The following is a 24,147-nucleotide window of genomic DNA, read 5'->3' as shown; positions in this document are numbered from 1 at the left end:
CTCTTAACACCGAAAGTTGCAAAATTTATCGTGGATGATCACTACTAAATCCTTTCAGCAAATATATGGCAATGTAGCGAAATGATCAAGTATGACACATAGATTGGACCTGCTATCCCCGTTTAAATAAGAAAATCTCATTTCAGTAGGCCTTTAAATCTTTGGGGTTGATGCACAATCTGATTTCTGATTTGACTTTTGTGTGCCCAGCGACCATGGATGACACCCAAGCTGTTGGTTCGGTGACTGAAGTAATAACGTCTATGCTTTCCATGCGTTTAAGTTCAGCTTTCACACAGTCTTGCATCGCTACTGGGATGCGGTGGGCCGGCCTAACAACTGGCGGCACATTGGGGTCCACTGTCATTGTGTAAACAACTGGTAGTTCTCCGAGCTCTTCACTGAAAATATCTTGGTATTGTGTGAGGATCCGTGCGCTGAACTCTCCCGTGTTCTCTGTGGTGACATGGTGCACATCGGGACTCAACTCGACTAGCCCCGTACGCAGGCATGCACGGAAGCCCAACAGTGATGTCACATTCTATCCACTGTGAAAAATGGCAGTAAGTGGCGCTGTCCCTTTAAAAAGCATGTCAGCGTAGCTTCACCTTGTGTCTCCATTTTGGCTCCTCCGTAAGCCACCAAATTTGTGCTTCTGTGTTGTTTGGTGAGTTTCACGCCGCTGTTTACTCTATTGAAAGTCTTCAGTGACATTACATTGCATTTAGCACCTGTATCCACTTTCATTTCGGTCGGCATGTCGTTTATGCACACTGTGACAAATCCTTCATTTTGGTCTCTTTGTTGTGGATTTACAGAGTCAATGCAATTTTCTATTTCCAAGCCATCCACGTAGAATGTGTCATTTTCACTTTGGCTGTGTTGATCCACTGTCACATCATGCACAGACTGTCCATGGCACTTGTTTGTGGTAAACTTGGACTGACTCTGTGGCTTTGACTTGCAGCATTTTTTGTAGAGATTTTGTTTCTTGCAGCTGTTTTCATGTTGTAATTCTCGAACACACCACCAGGGTGTGCACATCGAGGAGTCAGTTACTACCACCCTCTCATGCAGTTCTTATGTACAATTACTGTCCTGCTGAAGACTTAATTAAAGCCAACTTATTCATGCAGCTCAGCACAGTTCTTCCAACGGGTAACCACAAACAACAAAAAACAGTCATTTCACCAAATGATCTACACTGTCCATTTTAAATTTTCAAAACAAAGACATACAACTTATTTCCGTAAAAATATTCAAATATTTAACAATGTATTGAAACAACAGTAGCATAAGGAAAGAAAAAAAGAAACAAGATAAATATTACACTCATGATATTATTTTTGTCTTTGATGATAATTTGTTTTATAATGTATTTTAGAATGTGGGAGGTTTTCATGTTCTTTTTAAATTTCAATTGGCATTACATATATTATATCTATACATCTATATCTGGCAGCACGGTGGAAAAGGGGTTAGTGCGTCTGTGTCACAATACGATAGTCCTGAGTAGTCAGGGTTCAATCCCGGGCTCGGGATTTTTCTGTGTGGAGTTTGCATGTCCTCCCTATGTAGCAGATTTGAGCGTTATGGAGCTATTACCATTGCAGTACAACGTCTTCATTGTTTTGCAGAAAAAAATTGCCGAAGCCAAATGTGTCAAGTGTCTTGAAGATACTATCATGTGACAATAGTCTCTGTGTTTTCTCCTCCGCCACTCGGCTGTGACGTCATTCCCAGCTTCTGGCGTAAACGAAAGGCGGCAGAACAGAGCAGTACTGTCTTGTAACGTCAAGTGTGCTAACTGTCGTGAAAGCACATTGACAGAAAGCCCCGAGCAGGACGCTAATAAGTCAGTCTTATTATTTGATCTACAGTTTGAAATATTTTCGTCGTATAAAATACAAATTTGATTCTTTAGTTAAGGATAAAGTGGTCTCGATGCGCTAGAAGCACTGTGCCGCTTCTCGTGCTATCTTTGCTTGTTAGTTAGCTTAGCTCGCTAGTTAGCTTAGCTTGTTAGCTGCTAACAGAAGACACAGAAGTTATCAACACATCGCTAAATAGAGATCAAGTGGTTGTGATTGTGTGAAAATGTCTACATTACAAATGTTGAGAGCGTTGGTGGATCAGCGACTAACTGCTGCCGTTGAAGAAATATTTGTAGTGTTAGAAAGAACGATAGCAGAATACGAGGCGGAACTTTCTAGAACAAAAGAGGAAAACTATCAAATACTGGACGCTGTTTTCAAGAAACATCAAGTTGTGTTACACAGAACAGGTTTGTTTGCTTCCTACTCTCAAATGTTTACTAACTTTATATTTGATTGTTAACAAGAAATGGACATTTGGTATGATTGAAGTGAATGGAGTAGCCTTGTCAAGTGAAAGTAAACAATCTGGCATGCAGATGAAAGAAGATTCATGGAACAGAGTATTGTAACTAAAGAAGAACATGGATAATCAACAGAAAACATTCCTAAGTTTTGTTGCAGAGGTAGTCAGCAAATCAATACAACAGCTAAAATTAAAGTGTCCGTTTGCAAATTGCTTAAAGTTAGTTTTTTTCTTACAAAAAAATATAACTCGATCGTCACCAGCTTGCTTATGTTACCATTAGTGGTTTAACAGAACGTATACATATTTTTAAATGTCCATTTTTTTCCACAATTACTAACTGAGATAGGTTCCAGCGACCCCGAAGGGGACAAGTGGTACAAAATGGATGGATAATTAAATTGAATAAAACTGGTTAGGAATTAGTTTGGCGTTCATGCTTGTCACTTACTGCTGTCTTGTACACACACTGGGAGCGTGTGCACGTACACAGAAACAGTCCGAGAGAAGCAACTAACAATTTGCAGTCATGTTGTTGTTGTCCTGATAGAATATACATTCAATGATATGGGATGTACGCCTTGCTTTTTTGCTAGCAAATGTTTTCATTTAGTACTATAAACATTTGGTGGCACAGTAAAAAATTAAAAGTAATACGAAGTGTTCTATATAACAATTATAATATCAGCACTCAAACAACAATATACAGTAACACACATGTGCACTCATACTAATAAGACCTCATTCAGCTTTTTATAGCCATGTAATACTATAAAAGTATAGTCCAGTAGCATGTATCAGTAACATAACATGACTGACAGCACATGCATGTCCATTACTGATCATAATGCCACGCATACACATGCCAGAATGAGAAGTGACACTGATAGGTTTTCAATGGAGTCAGTCCCCAGGAACGGTGATTTGTTTAAATTAGGTAAAAAATCTGATAATGTTAACACAATGTCTAAAAGGCAAACATTTATTCATGAAAGCAGAATATGGCTTTTAGCACAAAATGATGTAACTCCACACATACGTAACATGTACACGCACATTAGCTTTGTGTGTTGATCTAACGCAGGGGTCGGCAACCTTCAGCATACAAAGAGCCATTTTAGCCTGTTTCCCCCAAATAAAACCCACCTAGAGCCACAAACTCTTGTTAGATTCCTAAAATGACGATAACACCACTTATAGTTTTGTTACACTTATGACATCAAACATGTATTTGATTTATTTCTGGGTATAACAAAGCAAATCATCAAATTATTTTGAACATTAGAAACAAAATACACTCTTCTTTCCCTTATTAATGAATACAAAAATAAAAATCAACTCATTCCAACATTCTGAAAGCATACAACTACAGCATATTTATTTGACTAAAAATTGAAAACAACTACCTAGTCATCAATAAAAACAGCAAATTTATAAAAATGTAAGTAAATAAAATATCTATCTTTGTTGATCCGTCCATTGCTAGGGGTTGACCTCTAAAAACAATACAATTGCATGGCAGCAAGAGATGTCGCATAAGGGCTGTGACATACATTTACATCCACAATATATTCACATGGGTTTTATTTTCCTATGACAAGATCCCAGAACTCTCCAAAATAACAATTGTTGAATTCAAATGAACTAACTAAATAACATGAAATATAATAGATCAAGTAACCATTATTTGTTGACATTCGGTTTCAAAGCCAAAGGGAGCCACGACAGAGGCATGAAAGAACCTCATGTGGCTCCAGAGCCGCGGGTTGAAGACCCCTGATCTAACGCTAGCTATCATTGAATATTGATTCAATATAATCAGAATTTGTGGGGAATATAGACACTAAAATGTTCTGTTAAACCACTAATGGTAACAAAACATGTCCTTTGGTGGTCTTAATTTTTTTGTTGGAAAAATGTAAGAGCACAATTTGCAAACAGTTGAGTCTCTTTTAAAATTATGAACTTATTTCTAACCTGCCTGAATAAGTGACATTTCTTATTATTATAATCACATGACAGCATTAATTTCCATGAGATTGTTTTCTACTAATAGTGTTTTAGACCACTTACAATGACAGTAACAAAAAATATATTTTTTTCATGAGCTGTGTACTAGTATTGTATGTCTGGGTAGGGGTCCTGCTTTGGAAACAAATTGTACCCTTTCAGGTTTGGCATCTAGTTCCCGCTAAAACATTCACATGTTGCACAATGAGATGTAAGCATGGGATCATGTGTACTGTACATTCCTGTAACTTTGTGATTGTATAATATATATTTGTATAAGTATTTCTTTAAAATAACAGCATTTCTTGATTATCCATCCATCCATCCATTTCTACCGCTTATTCTTATTTCTAACCTGCTTGAATAAGTGACATTTCTTATTATCATAATCAAATGACAGCATTAATTTCCATGAGATTGTTTTCTACTAATAGTGTTTTAGACCACTTACAATGACAGTAACAAAAAATATAGTTTTTTCATGAGCTGTGTACTAGTATTGTATGTCTGGGTAGGGGTCCTGCTTTGGAAACAAATTGTACCCTTTCAGGTATGACATTTAGTTCCCGCTAAAACATTCACATGTTGCACAATGAGATGTAAGCATGGGATCATGTGTACTGTACATTCCTGTAACTTTGTGATTGTATAATATATATCAATCAATCAATCAATCAATGTTTATTTATATAGCCCCAAATCACAAATGTCTCAAAGGACTGCACAAATCATTACGACTACAACATCCTCGGAAGAACCCACAAAAGGGCAAGGAAAACTCACACCCAGTGGGCAGGGAGAATTCACATCCAGTGGGACGCCAGTGACAATGCTGACTATGAGAAACCTTGGAGAGGACCTCAGATGTGGGCAACCCCCCCCCCCCTCTAGGGGACCGAAAGCAATGGATGTCGAGCGGGTCTAACATGATGCTGTGAAAGTTCAATCCATAGTGGCTCCAACACAGCCGCAAGAGTTCAGTTCAAAGCGGATCCAAGACAGCAGCGAGAGTCCCGTCCACAGGAGACCATCTCAAGCGGAGGCGGATCAGCAGCGTAGAGATGTCCCCAACCGATACAGGCGAGCGGTCCATCCTGGGTCCCGACGAGCGGTCCATCCTGGGTCTCGACTCTGGACAGCCAGTACTTCATCCATGGTCATCGGACCGGACCCCCTCCACAAGGGAGGGGGGGGGACATAGGAGAAAGAAAAGAAGCGGCAGATCAACTGGTCTAAAAAGGAGGTCTATTTAAAGGCTAGAGTATACAGATGAGTTTTAAGGTGAGACTTAAATGCTTCTACTGAGGTAGCATCTCATCTTATATTTGTATAAGTATTTCTTTAAAATAACAGCATTTCTTGATTAATATTTATAAATTAGGATTCTTAATAAATGACACTAGAATAAGCACACATTTGATTGTTATAGCTTTTTGTGTGTCTGTAAAGGCATGACTGGCTAAGTGCCATTAGTGCATGTGTTGGTGCACGTGGGAAAGTGCGAGCGGCTGCTATTGAAATGACAAACTTGGTTTTGGTCTGGTTTGTGCGGCAGAAAATGTCCAATTTTGCTAGATAGGAACTTTTTTTACCAATGTTTTGGTCACGTGTTTGTGGCCGACAAAAATTTAGCTCAATAAAGGGATCGCCGGAATTCATGTCCTCCTTCGAGCGTTTCGACAGACGTTCCAATAATTGAACGGTGATGATGAAAACGTTTTTCTCTGTTGTGGCCGTCAGTTACATTGAAAATTGGTATGCGCTTATTTTTTAGTTAGATTTTGGAGTGGCATAGATTTGCCGTGTGCAGAGGACACATTAGCAGTGCGCAATTGCACAGGATTAGAGAGAACGTTGATTGGAAGCACAAAATATGAACTGCAGATTTCTGCTGAGCAGCAATAACAGATTTGATCTTTTTCTTTTGTGGCATTTTTGTGTTCCCTTTCCCTGCATTTTGACTCACCAGAAGCAGCATGTATGCGCAGGCGTCGTTTGAGCAACGAAGAAAGACATTCATAGTATTTTTTCATGCTCGCCAACGGACTATATTTCTTTACCGCACGCGGTCCCCTTAAAGTTAAAACCCCATCTGTGACGTTTCACTGGCATCGTGGTGAAGAGTTGTTCTGTCGTGGGTGCAGCGGAGGATGGAACACAGGGTGAACCAAAGACACTGGCACAAAGGCACTAACAAAAACCAACAGAACTAGCGTGGGAGCTAGAATGAACAAAAAGCGCTGGTATGTAAACTAGGGACAAGCAGACAAACAAAATAGCATGGACGCTAATCTAATAACAAAAGTATTTTCTCAACATGCGGGAATGCGACTTCATCTGTTGCGTATAGCAAACTACAGTCCGAGAGCCAATGTCCAACAAAAGCGGTCTTAAATAAGGAGATAAATCAGGGGCAGGTGTGCGTGATCACACGGGAAGCAGGTGACACAAATGCGTTGCTAGGACAACAGAAACAAACCAGGAAGTGCCACCGGGACCTAAGAGAGCCAAATACAACACAGGATGATAACAAAACAGAAACAAAACCAGAGTATGACATGGTCCAAGACGTGGACCATGACACCATCGACATGAATGAGCACAACCATGAGCATTGGAAACATAACTTTATTGAAGTATTTTCAGTTGTGAAGTGAAGTGAATTATATTTATATAGCGCTTTTCTCTATTGACTCAACATGCTTTACATAGTGAAACCCAATATCTAAGTTACATTTAAACCAGTGTGGGTGGCACTGGGAGCACGTGGGTAAAGTGTCTTGCCCAAGGACACAACGGCAGTGACTAGGATGGGGGAAGCGGGAATCGAACCTGCAACCCCCAAGTTGCTGGCACGGCCGCTCTACCAACTGAGCTATGCCGCCTCAGTTGTTGAACTGAAATCCACAGTGACTGGCTAATTGTTTGAGTAGAAGCTAAGCGAGAAGGGTAATGCTGTGTACACATTAGGGTTGTCCCGATCCAATATTTGGATCGGATCAGCCGCCAGTATTTGCCAAAAAATGCATATCGGCAAGGCATGGGAAAATGCCGATCCAGATCCAGTTTTTAAAAAAACTCTGGTCCACGTTTTCCAACGCACCGATTTAAATAATACATTCCACTCTTCTGCTGCTCCCTAAACTCCGTTCTGCATATTCCAGAACACCTTCAAAACTTCACAGGTCTGTGTTCTAACCGTGTGAATTAAAAGTTACGGTAAAAATGTCAGCTGTGTGGGATTATTTTACCCTACAAAACATGCCACAATAAATTGGCATAAACTCTATTGTGGCAACATAAACGCAACATAACAAATACCCAGAATCCCAATCTTCCATGACTCTTTCAGGCTATATTTTACACCCCGCTAGCACCAAACCCCGCCCCCCCCCCCTCCATGCGTCTGTTGAGGTGGGCGGAGTTGGGGGCGCGGACGTGTATAATATAGCCTGAAAGAGTCATGGATGCAAAAGTTTCTGGGTAATTGTTATGTTGCGTTTATGTTGTGTTACTGTGAGGATGTTCTCCCGAAATGTGTTTTTCATTCTTGTTTGGTGTGGGTTCACAGTGTGGCGCATATTAGTAAGAGTATTAAAGTTGTTTATATCACAACCTTCAGTGTAACCTGTATGACTGTTGACTATATCCCTTGCAATCTCGTACGTGTGACGATGGGAGCAGCGAGATGCATGCGTCTAGCCGGCACGCAGATAACATGGTGTAAAGGCGGGTGATGACATATTGTAGAGGACGTTAAAAGTAAAGCTGTCATGGCACGCCCTCACTATTGTAGTCCGAGTGAAAGTCCGAGAATGATAGCCCCGGGAGAGGCACCAAAATCCGGAAACCCCCCAAAACAATGACGGGGGGGAGGGGGTCGGTGATTATGCAGCTGAGCCATGTGCAGCTGAGCCTCATCAGAGTGGCCAAAGAGCTGCATGCGGCTCCGGAGCCGCGGGTTGCCGACCCCTGGTCTAGTATATAGAAAAGTGCAAAATAAATCTAACCCATTATTATTATTTCTTAATGATACTGCTATCTGTTGTTCGGGCTGACCAATTTAATTATGACACGGTGTGACATTCAGTTCAGCTGCTGCCACTACACGTTAAAATCAGCGCTAAATGATGACAAATAAGGAAGCAACACCACACAAAAGTTTGCTTCATAACAATGTTTTATTTTCAAATTCACTCACAAGGTGTCATTTTGAAGTGAACACACTTTTCTCACGACGAGTCACGGCCATATTTTATCAACCTTCCTCCTGGCGATCCATTAAAAAAAGTTTAAGTTTAAGTTAAAGTAGCAATGATTGTCACACACACACTAGGTGTGTTGAAATGTGTTCTCTGCATTTGACCCATCCCCTTGATCACCCCCTGGGAAGTGAGGTGGAGGTGGGCAGCAGCGGTGCCGCGCCCACGAATCATTTATGGTGATATAACCCCCAATTACAACCTTTGATGCTGAGCGCCAAGAAGGGAGGTAATGGGTCACATTTTTTTATAGTCTTTGGTATGACAATAAAAAAAATATATATATTCTAATTTTTTATAGTCTTTGGTATGACCTCCTCTCTGAGCTGCCACCTTATCGTGGTAGAGGAGTTTGAGTGTCCAAAAGATCCTAGGAGCTATGTTGTCCGGGGGCTTTATGCCCCCTGGTAGGGTCTCTCAAGGCAAGCAGGTCCTAGTTGAGAGATCAGACAAAGAGCAGCTCGAAGACCTCTGTGAAGAAGAAAAATCATGGACCCAGATTTCCCTCGCCCAGACTCGGGTCACCGGGGCCCCGCTCTGGAGCCAGGCCCGGAGGTGGGGTACGATGGCGAGCGCCTGGTGGCCGGGCCTGTTCCCATGGGCCCCGACCGGGCACAGCCCAAAGAGGCAATGTGGGTCACCCCTCCAATGGGCTCACCACCCATAGCAGGGGCTATAGAGGTCGAGTGCGATGTGAGCTGGGCGGCAGCCGAAGGCAGGGCACTTGGCGGTCCGATCCTCGGCTACAGAAGCTAGCTCTTGTGACGTGGAACGTCACCTCACTGGGGGGAAGGAGCCTGAGCTAGTGCGTGAAGTGGAGAAGTTCCGGCTGGATATAGTCGGACTCACTTCGACGCACAGCAAGGGCTCTGGAACCACTTTTCTCGAGAGGGGATAGACTCTCTTCCACTCTGGCGTTGCCGGCAGTGAGAGGCGACGGGCTGGGGTGGCAATTCTTGTTGCCCCCCGGCTCAAAGCCTGCACGTTGGAGTTCAACCCAGTGGCCGAAAGGGTAGCCTTCCTCCGCTTTCGGGTGGGGGGGAAGGGTCCTGACTGTTGTTTGTGCTTACGCACCAAACAGCAGTTCAGAGTACCCACCCTTTTTGGGTACACTCGAGGGAGTACTGGAAAGTGCTCCCCCGGGTGATTCCCTTGTCCTACTGGGGGACTTCAACGCTCATGTTGGCAACAACAGTGAAACCTGGAGAGGCATGATTGGGAAGAATGGCCGCCCGGATCTGAACCCGAGTGGTGTTTTGTTATTGGACTTTTGTGCTCGTCACAGTTTGTCCATAAAAAACACCATGTTCAAACATAAGGGGTGTCCATATGTGCACTTGGCACCAGGACACCCTAGGCCGCAGTTCCATGGTCGACTTTGTAGTTGTGTCATCGGATTTGCGGCCTTATGTTTTGGACACTCGGGTGAAGAGAGGGGCGGAGCTTTCTACCGATCACCACCTGGTGGGGAGTTGGCTGCGATGGTGGGGGAGGATGCCGGACTGACTTGGCAGGCCCAAACGCATTGTGAGGGTCTGCTGGGAACGTCTGGCAGTCTCCTGTCAGAGAAAGTTTCAATTCCCACCTCCGGAAGAAATTTGAACATGTCACGACGGAGGTGCTGGACATTGAGTCCGAGTGGAACATGTTCTATTGCGGAGGCGGCTGATTGGAGTTGTGGCCACAAGGTAGTTGGTGCTTGTCGCGGCGGTAATCCCAGAACCTGTTGGTGGACACCAGCAGTGAGGGATGCCGTCAAGCTGAAGAAGGAGACCTATCGAGTTATTTTGGCTCATAGGACTCCGGAGGCAGTGGACAGGTACCGACAGGCCAAGCGGTGTGCCTATTCAGCGGTCGCGGAGGCAAAGACTCAAACATAGGAGAAGAAGCCATGGAAAACGACTTCCAGGCGGCTTTGAAGCGATTCTAGACCACCTTCAGCCGCCTCAGGAAGGGGAAGCAGTGCAATGTCAACACCGTGTATGGTACGGATCAGATCAGGGGCGGTACCTCTGGATTGGCAGACCGGGGTGGTGGTCCCTCTCTTTAAGAAGGGGGACCGGAGGGTGTGTTCCAACTAACGTGGGATCACACTACTCAGCCTTCCCGGTAAGGTTTATTCAGGTGTACTGGAGAGGAGGCTACGCCGGATAGTCGAACCTCGGATTCAGGAGGAACACTGTGGTTTTCATCCTGGTCGTGGAACTGTGTACCAGCTTTGTATACGCTCGGCAGGGTCCTTGAGGGTGCATGGGAGTTTGCTCAACCAGTCTACATGTGCTTTGTGGACTTGGAGAAGGCATTCGACCGTGTCCCTTCGGGAAGTCCTGTGGGGAGTGCTCAAAGAGTATGGGGTATCGGACTGTCTTATTGTGGCGGTCCACTCTCTGTATGATCAGTGTCAGAACATGGTCTGCATTGCCGGCAGTAAGTCAAACACATTTCCAGTGAGGGTTGGACTCCGCCAAGGCTGTCCTTTGTCACCGATTCTGTTCATAACTTTTATGGAAATAATTTCTAGGCGCAGTCAAGGCGTTGAGGGGTTTCGGTTTGGTGGCCACAGGATTAGGTCTCTCCTTTTTGCAGATGATGTGGTCCTGATGGTTTGATCTGGCCAGGATCTTCAGCTTTCACTGGATCGGTTCGCAGCCGAGTGTGAAGCGACCGGAATGAGAATCAGCACTTCCAAGTCTGAGTCCATGGTTCTTGCCCGGAAAAGGGTGAAATGCCATCTCCGGGTTGGGGGGCAGACCCTGCCCCAAGTGGAGGAGTTCAAGTACCTAGGAGTCTTGTTCACGAGTGAGGGAAGAGGGGATCGTGAAATCGACAGGCGGATCGGTGAGGCGTCTTCAGTAATGCGGACGTTGTACCGATCCATTGTGGTGAGGAAGGAGCTGAGCCGGAAGGCAAAGCTCTCAATTTACCGGTCGATCTACGTTCGCATCCTCACCTATGGTCATGAGCTTTGGCTCATGACCAAAAGGATAAGATCACGGGTACAAGCGGCTGAAATGAGTTTCCTCCGCCGTGTGGCGGGGCTCTCCCTTAGAGATAGGGTGAGAAGCTCTGTCATCCGGGAGGAACTCAAAGTAAAGCTGCTGCTTCTTCACATGGAGAGGAGCCAGATGAGGTGGTTCGGGCATCTGGTCAGGATTTAGGGCACGTCCAACCGGTAGGAGGCCACGGGGAAGACCCAGGACACGTTGGGAATACTATGTCTCCCGGCTGGCCTGGGAACGGCTCGGGATTCCCTTTGAAGAGCTGGACGAAGTGGCTGGGGAGAGGGAAGTCTGGGCTTCCCTGCTTAGGCTGCTGCCCCCGTGACTAGGGTTGGGTATCGAGTATCGATTGGAACCGGGACTAACTTTCAGATTCTCCCGGAATTGTTAAAAAGTTTAAATTTCGATTCCTAGTTTCGATACCCAGTCCGCCGACCGGAAACAAATGATATGTCCGCCGACCCGGAAGAAGAAGCCGCTGAACACCAACGAAGAAGCGCCCACCGCCGGAAGTGTTAGCATAGCCGAGCCTATGTAGCCGAGCGAGTCAGTCAAGCATGGATATCGGGCGTCGACGGTCGAAAGTGTGGCTTTATTTTACTAAAAAACATTTAAATATCGGACAAATGTAACACATGCGACAGGACTGTTTCTCCAGATTCTCTGAACCTTTTGATGATTTTACGGACCGTAGATGGTAAAATCCCTAAATTCCTTGCAATAGCTCGTTGAGAAATGTTGTTCTAAAGCTTTTCGACAAATTGCTTAAAAAGTGGTGACCCTCGCCCCATCCTTGTTTGTGAATTACTTAGCATTTCATGGAAGCTGCTTTTATAGCCAATCATGGCACCCACCTGTTCCCAATTAGCCTGCACACCTGTGGGATGTTCCAAATAAGTATTTGATGAGCATTCCTCAACTTTATCAGTATTTATTGCCACCTTTCCCAACTTCTTTGTCACGTGTTGCTGGCATCAAATTCTAAAGTTAATGATTATTTGCAAAAAAAAAAATGTTTATCAGTTTGAACATCAAATATGTTGTCTTTGTCGCATATTCAACTGAATATGGCTTGAAAAGAATGTGCAAATCATTGTATTCCGTTTATATTTACATCGAACACAATTCCCCAACTCAAATGGAAACGGGGTTTGTATATATATAATATATTTATACATGCGTGTGTGTGTGTGTGTGTGTGTGTGGTTCCACAAGGCTCGTTATTTAAATGATATTTGTTCAGTATCTAATAGATTAAAATGTATTATGTTTGCAGATGATACACATGTATATTGTTCAGGAGAATACTTGAAGTGTTGAGGTTAATAGAGGTTGAGTTGATTCAGCTAAAAAAATGTTTTGATATTTATAAGTTATCATTTAAATGATAAGAAAACTTAATTTGTCGTGTTAAGTGGTGCAAGGACAAATTGTGAAGCAAAACTAAATCAATTGGAAATTGATAGAGTATACGAAACTAAATTATTGGGAAGAATAATTGATAATAAATTATGTTGAATATATACCGTATTTTTCGGATTAAAAAATCACATTTCTTTTTCATAGTTTGGCCAGGGGTGCGATTTATACTCTGGAGGGACTTATGTGTGAAACTTATTCACACATTACTGTAAAATATCAAAAAATATTATTTATCTTATTCACATAAGTGCCTAGACGTACCGATAGAAGAGGAAGCCGCACATTGTCTACTTTGGACTTGGCAGAGTTGTTTAGAAGCGACACCGAGGAAGAAGATTTCATGAGATTTAGCGATTAGGAGTGACAGATAGTTTGGTAAAGGTATAGCATGATCTATAAGTTATAGTTATTTGAATGACTCTTAGCATAATATGTTAGGTTAACACAGCAGGCACCTTCTCAGTTGGTTATTTATGCCTCATATAACCTACACTTATTCAGTCTGTTGTTCACTATTCTTTATTTATTTTAAATTGCCTATCTAATTTCTATTCTTGGTGTTGGATTTTATTTAAATACATTTCCCCCCAAAAATACAACTTATACTTTAGTGCGGCTTATATGTGTTTTTTTGCCATGAATTGATTAACGTGGACCCCGACTTAAACAAGTTGAAAAACTTATTGGGGTGTTACCATTTAGTGGTCAATTGTAGGGAATATGTACTGTACTGTGCAATCTAATAATAAAAGTATCAATCAATCAATCAATCAATGCCTTCTCTAATTATGCATTTTCGTCCGGTGCGACTTATTCTCCGGAGCGATTTATAATCCGAAAAATACAGTAAAGGGAAAAATATCCAAATCTATTGCTTCTCTTTATAAAGTAAAACATGCCGAATAAGACATGTCTGCGAATGTTATTGTGGAAGGTCTCTGTCCCAGATCCTCCTTTGCTTGGCTGGAATCACCACACTCGGTCTCAGTGATTTACACTTTTATTGATGGCAGTACATGCAACTGCATCAGTCCAGTGCTCTCCAGTTTGTTCACTGTATCTCGCCGTCTGTGTCTTTCTCTCTCCGTCACTTTCATCATCTTTCCCCTTAAGATCTCCAACGCTGCTGATAAAGGGAACAGGTGATTGGATCACTCGCTCCAGCTGAGGTATCCGCTCACCTGTCTGCTGCTTCGTGGCCAATCCCTGCACATGCCCCGCCCGCAGGGAAGGCGTAGGCCACGCCCCTCTCCACATGCCTCCACCGCCCGATTCAGGCCGAGCGGTGCAATACAAGCACTTTCTCTCCCGGTGTGAATTTATGCAGTTGGGTTCCCCGGTTATACTTGCGCCGCTGACGCTCTTGGGCACGGAGAAAATTCTCACGTGACAAGCGCCCCACCTGGTGGAGTTTTGCTCGCATGTCAAGGACGTACTGTAACTAATTTTTGCTGGAGCTTGGACCCTCCTCCCAGCTTTCTTTAATGACGTCCAAGACTCCGCGAGGCCTCCGGCCGTACAATAACTCACACGGTGCAAAACCAAGTGAGGCCTGGGGTACCTCCTGCATCGCAAACATGAGGGGATCCAACCATTTACCCAATTATGTTTGTTCTTGTGCATACATTTACGGCTCATTGTTTTCAGCGTTTTATTCAATCTCCCCACCAGTCCATCCGTTTGTGGCAGGTACACGCTGGTGCGGATCGCTTTTATCCCCAATAATCCGTACAGTTCTTTTATATAATGCGTGACATAAAGGACGTGCCCCGGTCAGTCAGAATCTCTTTTGGGATTCCATCTTGGGAGATGACCTGAAACAGTGCTTGCGCGACACTTTTGGCGGAGATAGAGCGCAAAGGCTTTGCTTCGGGATACCGCGATGCGTAATCCACCAGGACTAAAACAAAACGATGTCCCCGTGTACTCGGGCTAATTCTCTTGAATGGAACCTCTATGAGCGATAATGGGCGTAACGGTGCCCGTGGAGTGGCCGCTGGATTCACCAGCTGGCAGTCTGGCCAGGCTGCGCACCACCGGCGCACATCCGCCCGGAGGCCTGGCCAATAGAATTGGACCATGACTCGATTAAGTGTCTCGTCATACCCCAAATGTTAAGCCATCGGGTCGAACCAGGTTTTGGTGGATCAGGGACTGCTTACAGCCCGAGTCCACCATCGCCCGATATGTACCCCCTTGTACTCTTACCGGGACGTAGTATGTCTCTCCTGGATCGGGGGCGGGTGCTGGCGGCTCAACAACCCGCATTGCCCGCCCCACCTCCATCATGGAGCAATCCCTGCGCACGTGACCGGGTTGTCTGCACCCCCAGCACACCAGCCCTGGAAGTTGAGGTGCCCTCTGCAAGGGAAGCCCTCTCGCCGCAGCACTGGGAACCTGGAACATGCACACATCAGATTTATTGTTAACCCGTGTCCCAACGTTAGTGGTGTGTGTGTGCGTGTGTGCGTGCCTGCGTGTGTGTGTGTAAGTGTTTGTGTGGCCACCAGGAAAACCTGGTCTTTATGCCCGGGCGATCTTGCCCGCTCCATACCCCCCCATCGCGGGGCGAGTTGACGCCGGGGTGCTGGGGTGGATCCTGCGGCCGTCCTCGGGGTTGCCTCCCTCTGCACTGCTAGGTGTTCCTCCGCCAACCTCACCGCTGCTTTTACGCTCGGGGGGCTGTGGTATCTCACCCACGCTCATGTCCTAGCCGGGATGGCGTCCAGGAACCGCTCCAAAACGATGCTTTCCAGCACACCTGGATCCTGTCCATTGGGCCGGAGCCAGCGGGTCGCTGCGTCCCTCAGCCGGTAGGCGAACACGAACGCTCGGTCTTCTGGCTCCAGCGTCATCGCTCTAAATCAGCGTCAGCTGCTGCCGATCCGGTCCAGGATGGCTTAACAGAGGTTGGTGTATTGCAGGTGGGCAGATGCCGAGAGACTCAACACCGCCCGCTGCGCCTCCCCCACCAGGAGCGGCAGCAGTTTGGCTCCCCACTCTTCTTCCGGCCACCTGTTTGACGCCACGAACACGTCCAGGAATGTTTGAGGATCCTCCCCCTCTACCATGCGTTTCATGTCGCGATTGTTGCTGACTTGCTGCTGATACTTGCGCCAGCACTTGTCCAAGCGCTTCCAAGGGGTTTGGTGCCGAATTCTTTCCTGGATTCGTCCTTAGTTGGGCGCCACTGTGGAAGGTCTCTGTCCCAGATCCCCCGTTGTTTGGCTGGAATCACCACACTCGGTCTCAGTGATTTACACTTTTATTGATGGCAGTACATGCAACTGCATCAGTCCAGTGCTCTCTAGTTTGTTCACTGTATCTCGCCGTGTGTGTCTTTCTCTCTCCGTCACTCTCATCATCTTTCCCCTCAAGATTTCCAACGCTGCTGATAAAGGGAACAGGTGATTGGATCACTCGCTCCAGCTGAGGTATCTGCTCACCTGTATGCTGCTTCCTGGCCGGCCCCTGCACACGCCCCGCCCGCAGGGAACGCGTAGGCCACGCCCCTCTCCACAGTTATATTATTCTTTTATTTTTCCATATTTAACATATTGTGTTGAAGTTTGTGGAAATGTTTACAGCAACAGTCTTCCAGCTTGTATTCTTAGGTTATTTCAATTAAGAGGAGAAAACTATCATTTACGGGGGATATTGATTTTTGAAATAGGTAAAGTAAGAAGGGATATAAAATGCAAATGTATCACAGTTTTAGGAGTTAAGTGGTGGAACAAGCTCAGTGATGAGTTGAAGACATGTAGTTCTCTCACTGGGTCCATGTGTACACTCTCAGTTACATTAACACTGATATTATACATGTGGGCCAATAGATAGAAATGCTGTTAAATGTAGCTTTGATGTGGCAAGCTACTTTTGCAGTGTAGCATGTAGTGTAGCTTGCTACAATTCTCTGAGGATAGTTTAGCTACATTTAATGGAGAGTAACTTGTAGCTTAGCTTACTACATTTTCCAGGTCGCTTGCCCATCTCTGTCTGTTTGGCCTAGCTCACATGTGAATAGTTTGAATACTGCAAACTTCAATAGAGTAACACCTCATTTGTGTTCTATGTTCTGCAGACGTCCAGCAGGTGTCAGCAGAGAGTCATGAAGAGATTCCCTCCAAGCAGCAGGAGTGGAGCTCCAGTGTGGGACAGAAGGAGCTACAGGCCCCCTCCCACATTAAAGAAGAAGAGGAGGAACTGTGGAAGCAGCTTCAAAGGTTGGAGGAGGTTAATGATGAAGATGAAGCTCAGTCCTTACAGCTTCATCACAGTCAAAGTGAGGAGAACAGAGGGGCGGAGCTTGTAAGTCAACACATCACAGAAGCTGATGGAGAGCATTGTGAAGATATAAAGTCAGAACCAGACAGCATCTTTGCTCCTCTGTCAGACATGGACCAGACGATGTCAGACTCTTCTGATCACAGTGACCACATCCAAAAACCTTTGGAGAGTAAAAATGACTGTAAAGGTGATACAAGACATCACACTAACAACAAACACTTTGACTGCTCTCAATGTGGGAAATCATTTAGACTGAAGACTGATTTTATAAGACACAAGAGAATACATACTGGAGAGAAACCTTTTACTTGCTCTGTTTGTAAAAAAAGTTTCTCCACAAAGCAACACATGACCACACACATGAGAACACACACTGGAGAGAAACATTTTACTTGCTCTGTTTGTAAGAAGAGTTTCTCCATTAAGTCTGCCATGACCAGACACATGAGAACACACACTGGAGAGAAACCTTTTCCTTGCTCTGTTTGTAAGAAGAGTTTCTCTAGAAAGCAACACATGACCACACACATGAGAAGACACACTGGAGAGAAACCTTTTCCATGCTCAGTGTGTCCCAAAAGATTCTCCATAAATGAGCAAATGAAAAGACACATGAGAACACACACTGGAGAGAAACCTTTTACTTGCTCTCTTTGTAAGAAGAGGTTTTCCAGAAAGCTTAACATGTCCACGCACATGAGAACACATACTGGAGAGAAACCTTTTACTTGCCCTGTTTGTAAGAAGAGTTTCTCCACAAAGCTTGTCATGACCAGAAACATGAGAACACACACTGGAGAGAAACCGTTTAGTTGCACTGTGTGCGATAAAACATTCAGGGTTAAGAATAAGGTCAGTAAACACAAGTGTGTAACAGTCATGGAAGCTGCAGGGATTTAAAAACACTTAAACAGTGATTGTGCTAAATGTACTTTAAAAACACAGCATGTTTAATATGAATGTATATTTTATGTTGTATGTAGTGCCTCTCATCTTCTACTGTTATTCTATGTTGTTCTGGAATTACTTTTTAAGTTGTGTGCATTTATTGAATATCATGTACTATTTTATTTTATTTTCTCATTGTTAAAGAGAGAACTTCTTTCTTATTATTTACAGTTGTTTTTTGTTCACACATTTTCTTCCATTGCATTTTTATTGATGTTATTATCCAATTAAAAGAATGAATGAATAAAATTGTTAACAAAATGTGGACTGAGCAGCATTATTACATCATGAATGTTAACTCCTGCAAAACATCAACAAAGAAGAAAAAGTCTGAAGTTAGCAACACATCACTGAACTTTAGAGCCATCGTGAGTGGAGTTGCTTGTTTTTATTGCTGCATTTGTACTTATTTCACCTCACATCTTCACTTTCAACTCTAAAGTCTTCTTCAAATATATTGTTGAAGGTTTTGAAGATCGATGTTTATGATGTGTGTGTAGTCTGTGGAAAGGGTTGTTGTCCCTTGTGGATCCAATTGTTCACTTGCACAGATACATCTTCATCATCATCATCATCATCAGACATAACCGGTCCACTACTGGATGAAACCTTAGCATTAATGTTCTAATATCAGTGTGACCTCATTATTCCTTGATCATAAGACCTAAAGGCCTACTGAAATGAGATGTTCTTATTTAAACGGGGTTAGCAGGTCCATTCTATGTGTCATACTTCATCATTTCGCGATATTGCCATATTTTTGCTGAAAGGATTTAGTAGAGAACATCCACGATAAAGTTCGCAACTTTTGGTCGCTAATAGAAAAGCCTTGCCTTTACCGGAAGTCGCAGACGATGACGTCACCCGTGTGATGGCTCCTCAAATCCTCACATTGTTTTTAATCGGAGCCTCCAATAAAAACAGCTATTTGGACCGAGAAAACGACAATGTCCCCATTAATTTGAGCGAGGATGAAAGATTTGTGTTTGAGGATATTGATAGCGACGGACTAGAAAAAAAATAAATAAATCAAGTTTTAAAAAAAAGGCGATTGCATTGGGACGGATTCTGATGTTTTTAGACACATTTATCAGGATAAACCTGGGAAATCCCTTATCTTTCTATTGTGTTGCTAGTGTTTTAGTGAGTTTAATATTACCTGATAGTCAGAGGGGTGTGTCCACGGGTGTCTTGAGGCCAGTGTTTGAAGGAAGTCGACGGCAGCTGTATGGATGGCACAAGCTCAACTGATCTCCGGTAAGTGGCGACTTTTTACCACAATTTTCTCACCCAAAACTGCTGGTTGACATTTGGTCGGGATCCATGTTCGCTTGACCGCTCTGATCCATAGGAAAGCTTCGCCTCCGGGAATTTCAAACAAGGAATCACTGTGTGTTTGTGTGGCTAAAGGCTAAAGCTTCCCTCCTCTATCTTTCTACTTTGACTTCTCCAATATTAATTGAACAAATCGCAAAAGATTCAGCAACACAGATGTCCAAAATACTGTGTAATTATGCCGTTAAAGCAGACAACTTTTAGCTGTGTGTGTGTGCAGCGCTCATACTTCCTATAAACCTGTGACGTCTTGTGTACACGTCATCATTCCGTGACATTTTCAAGAAGAAACTCCCGGGAAATTTAAAAATGCAATTTAGTAAACTAAAAAGGCCGTATTGGCATGTGTTGCAATGTTAATATTTCATCATTGATATATAAACTATCAGACTGTGTGGTGGGTAGTAGTGGCTTTCAGTAGGCCTTGAAAATACAGATTTCAGCACTGTATTGCTGTGTTGGATCCGCTTTGGACTGGACTCTCGCGACTGTGTTGGATCCATTATGGATTGAACTTTCACAGTATCATGTTAGACCCGCTCGACATCCATTGCTTTCCTCCTCTCCAAGGTTCTCATAGTCATTATTGTCACCGACGTCCCACTGGGTCATCATTGTCACCGACGTCCCACTGGGTGTGAGTTTTCCTTGCCCTTATGTGGGCCTACCGAGGATGTGGTAGTGGTTTGTGCAGCCCTTTGAGACACTAGTGATTTAGGGCTATATAAGTAAACATTGATTGATTGATTGATACTCCAACTCACCACACTGAGAAGTGGGGGCGATCCTGAGCTAGCAGATGCATGTTGCTATCATGTTTCATCAGCGAGGAAGACAGCAATTGTGTATACTTTTTTGTCGGAAGCAAGTTGTATTTGTGGTATACTGAAGTTTCATGATCTTGTTTGCACATCAGATTGACTCTCTCTCTCATCCACAGTCGAAGGCGAAGCCTAGCAATGTTGTTGCTAACGACGCCGAGGAAGCTAGCGTAGCTGCGGGACCTCGTCGGAGCTATGCTAAAAACATTAGCTGTCCACCTACGCCAGCTCCTACTTGTTCACCATCACACGAGCTCACCTGCGATCCAGCGGTCGGCGGCACGACGGAGGACTTCACCCCGAACATCGGTGCGGTTGGCGGCCCAGAGATGGAGGAAGACTGCTCAGACAGCGGTGAGGACAGCGGCTCAGCGGCGGACGGCGTAACGGCTTCTGACGACTCCCTGGCCACCATTAAAGTCGGCAGCGCGGAGGTCCTCCTAACTTCTCCTGAAACCTTGAGGGTCATCACCGCGTCACCTGGACCCCCCACAGCCTACACAGGTTTCGGGGGTCTCTTCGTGGATCCATGGTCTTTGTTCTCAACCTCACCAAAACCCGCGAAAAGCACATCTACCCCCACCACTCCTACCTGGCCCCCCCTCCCCCTCTTCAACCACACCGCTCCCCCATCACCTGGACGACGAACAATAGGCCACTCTCCCTCTCTTCCTCCCCCAAGTCTTGCCACAGAAACCTCAATAACAACCAACACCCCTCCATCTTCTGGACAGTACTTCTCTCCAACGGACTCTGATGTTGTCTTTGGTTCCGGTGGGCTACACATCATCCACCTTAATGTGAACAGCCTCTCTGGAAATAAACTCGACCAAATCAGAGAAATGTTCCACAAAAATAAGGTAAATATCCTGTGTTTCTCCGAAACTAAATTAGATGAGAGTGTTTCTGATTCAGAGATAGAGATAGAAAACTTCTCGGTCATCAGAAAGGACAGGAATAAACATGGTGGTGGTGTTTGTATGTATATTCACCAGGATATTAAATACATAACTCGCTCTGATCTCAAGCACAATACCCTTGAATCTGTGTGGGCAGAAATCAAATTCACTAACGCTAAGCCGGTACTAATAGGGACTGTATACAGACCCCCTAATCAGAGTGATTTCTATGGTGCCCTGGAGGAGTGCTTAGCTGGTGTAGAAAACATGGAGATTATTATAACTGCAGATCTGAACACAGATATTCAACGCAGAGATGCGCCTGTCTTCAAATCTTACAGCAAATTCTGTAATCTGCATGCTCTTTCCCAGCTAATAACACTCCCCACACGGGTGTGTGTTTCCACCCAGTCAACCATAGATCTCATCCTCACATCGGACCGGCATAATATTAAAAATAGTGGGGTCATGATCTGTGGTTTTAGCGACCACTATATAACCTTCTGCACGCGCAAAATAAGTAAACCTAAAGCCAATGGCCACATAACAGCTCAATCCAGATCCCTTAAAAAATACAACAGTGATAATTTCAACCTCAAATTAGATGAGTGGGACTGGTCCCCTGTGCTCACGAGCAACCTGGTTGAAGATGCTTGGGATGGCTTCAAAACTGCGTTCCTAGCGATACTAAATTATATAGCTCCCATGAGAACAGTCAGGATCAAAGCCCGCTATGAACCGTGGATCAATCCAGACCTATTAGCTGCCATAAAAGATAGGGACAGAAAATATTTCGAATACCAAAAGTGTAAAACCGAAGTAAATAAACAACCCAATAATAATAACCTCAAATCACTCCTTTCAACGCTCAAAAAGCAATGCAATAAATTAAGAAATAAAACAAACAACCTGACTAAATCCTTAAAAAAAAATTATATCAATGACAAAATAGAGATAGCAAGCAGACTTAACATCTTTTTCACCAGCATAGCCACAACTCTCGTAAACAAGCTATCCCAACATTCTGGTCGCTTTGGTGTAGAACACATTAAAGCCTTCTACAGAAAGCTAGGAGTAGTCAACAACAATTTCAAATTAGAAATGGTCTCAGCTAACGAGGTGCTTAATAAATTGAGCGCGCTCCACCCAAACAAGACCACCGGCCTTGACAATATCCCCTCCAGATTCCTCATGGACTCTGCCAGCACCATTGCCCCAATAATCACTCATATAATAAACCTCTCAATTAAACAAGGCCAAGTACCCAAGGATTTCAAGATAGCAAGAGTAACCCCCCTTTATAAAAAAGGAAGCAAATTAGAACCTGGTAACTACCGACCTGTTTCTATTCTCACTTCCATTTCCAAAGTAATGGAGAAAATAGTTTATGAACAGGTTGATAGATACCTTGCTACTAATAAACTAATGTACAAATTCCAATCCGGCTTCAGAACTAACCACTCCACTGACACATGCCTTCTCTATCTGAGCGAGCACATCAAACATGAGGTGGACGCGGGCAAATACTGCGGCATGGTCATGCTGGACATTCAGAAGGCCTTTGACACCGTTAACCACGCTATACTGTTGGATAAGCTCAGAGCAATCGGATTCGATGAAACCTCATCAAGCTGGATGCAATCTTACTTGGAGGGGAAGAAACAGGTGGTAGAGGTGCCCCTCCCCTCTCAGTAAGCTGTGGAGTCCCCCAAGGCAGTATACTAGGACCTTTACTGTTCCTAATATACGTAAATGACATGCCCTCAGCATGCCACTGTGAATTGTTCCTGTTTGCGGATGACTCGGCCCTGCTGGTATCCGGCAAGGACAAGTCACAGGTGGAACAAATCCTCAGTGATGAACTCCTCAATATTTGCACCTGGCTCGCTGACAACAAGCTATCCATACACTTAGGTCAAACGGAATCCATCCTATTTGGGTCCCATATCAAACTTAAGAAGGTCATTGATTTCACTATAAAAGTGGGTGACATTGTTATCACCAGGAAGGATGAGATCACCTACCTAGGTTCCATTCTAGAAGCTAATCTTTCCTGTGATAAAATGGCAACCAAGGTGATCAAAAAGGTCAACCAAAGAACGAGATTCCTCTACAGAATCTCCTCTCTGGTCAACAAAAACACCTTGAGGATTCTAGCGGAAACTCTCATTCAACCCTTTTTCGATTACGCTTGCACCTCCTGGTACTCCAGCACCTCCAAAACCCTCAAATCTAGACTCCAAACATCCCAGAATAAGCTAATCTGGTTACTTTTAGACCTCCACCCCAGATCACACCTCAATCCAACCCACTTTTCCAAAGTGGGCTGGCTCAGGGTGGAGGACAGAGTAAAACAACTTGCACTGAGCCTAGTCTATAAAATCCGCGACACCTCCCTGATACAGAAGTACATGTCCAACTTCTTCCTTAACGTAAATGACGGCCATAACCACAACACCAGGGGGAGCTCCACAAACCACGTTAAACCCAGATTCCGATCTAACAAAGGTCTTAACTCATTCTCTTTCTATGCCACATAAATGTGGAATGCACTCCCAACAGGTGTAAAAGTAAGTGCATCTCTATATTCCTTCAAAAGCGCTCTAAAACAACACCTCCAGGCAACTTCAACCCTTTCCTAATACCCTCCTCCATTCACATCCCATCTCCCCGGATTATAAATAACCTAATGTAAATAATCAAATGTACTTCTAATGTATATACTTGTTCTTATGCTATGTGAACTCACTATGTTCTCTGCTGGCTGTACATATCCTACTGTAAGACCTACACTGTTTCAATGTCCACATTTCTCTGTTGATGC

The 24,147-nt window shown here is 44.2% G+C and overlaps 1 protein-coding gene and 1 long non-coding RNA gene across 3 annotated transcripts; one reads left to right on the top strand and one right to left on the bottom strand.

The window, feature by feature from the left end:
• Window positions 1-1,774: 1,774 nt before the first annotated feature.
• Window positions 1,775-18,533, top strand: LOC133546544 (zinc finger protein OZF-like). 2 transcript variants are annotated; one of them, XR_009805233.1, is made up of 3 exons: window positions 1,775-2,284; window positions 16,412-16,554; window positions 17,115-18,533. XR_009805233.1 is itself a non-coding variant. In XM_061892314.1 (2 exons), exons 1-2 carry the CDS (start codon window positions 2,098-2,100, stop codon window positions 18,218-18,220), a joined length of 1,293 nt encoding a protein of 430 aa, XP_061748298.1. In that variant the 5' UTR covers window positions 1,779-2,097; the 3' UTR covers window positions 18,221-18,533. The 2 variants fall into 2 exon arrangements, 1 of the variants encoding a protein (XP_061748298.1); XM_061892314.1 differs by lacking the exon at window positions 16,412-16,554 and having other exon boundaries at window positions 1,779-2,284.
• Window positions 14,021-16,934, bottom strand: LOC133546545 (uncharacterized). The gene is made up of 2 exons (XR_009805234.1): window positions 15,242-16,934; window positions 14,021-14,159 (listed from the first exon to the last, which is right to left on the bottom strand). It is a non-coding gene; the product is annotated as an uncharacterized LOC133546545 (long non-coding RNA).
• Window positions 18,534-24,147: the final 5,614 nt, after the last annotated feature.

Source organism: Nerophis ophidion, unplaced genomic scaffold (genome assembly GCF_033978795.1).
Source record: "Nerophis ophidion isolate RoL-2023_Sa unplaced genomic scaffold, RoL_Noph_v1.0 HiC_scaffold_31, whole genome shotgun sequence".
NCBI lineage: Eukaryota > Metazoa > Chordata > Actinopteri > Syngnathiformes > Syngnathidae > Nerophis > Nerophis ophidion.
The sequence above is the reverse complement of the archived record's forward strand: the minus strand, read 5'-3'. Positions and strand labels throughout refer to the sequence as shown.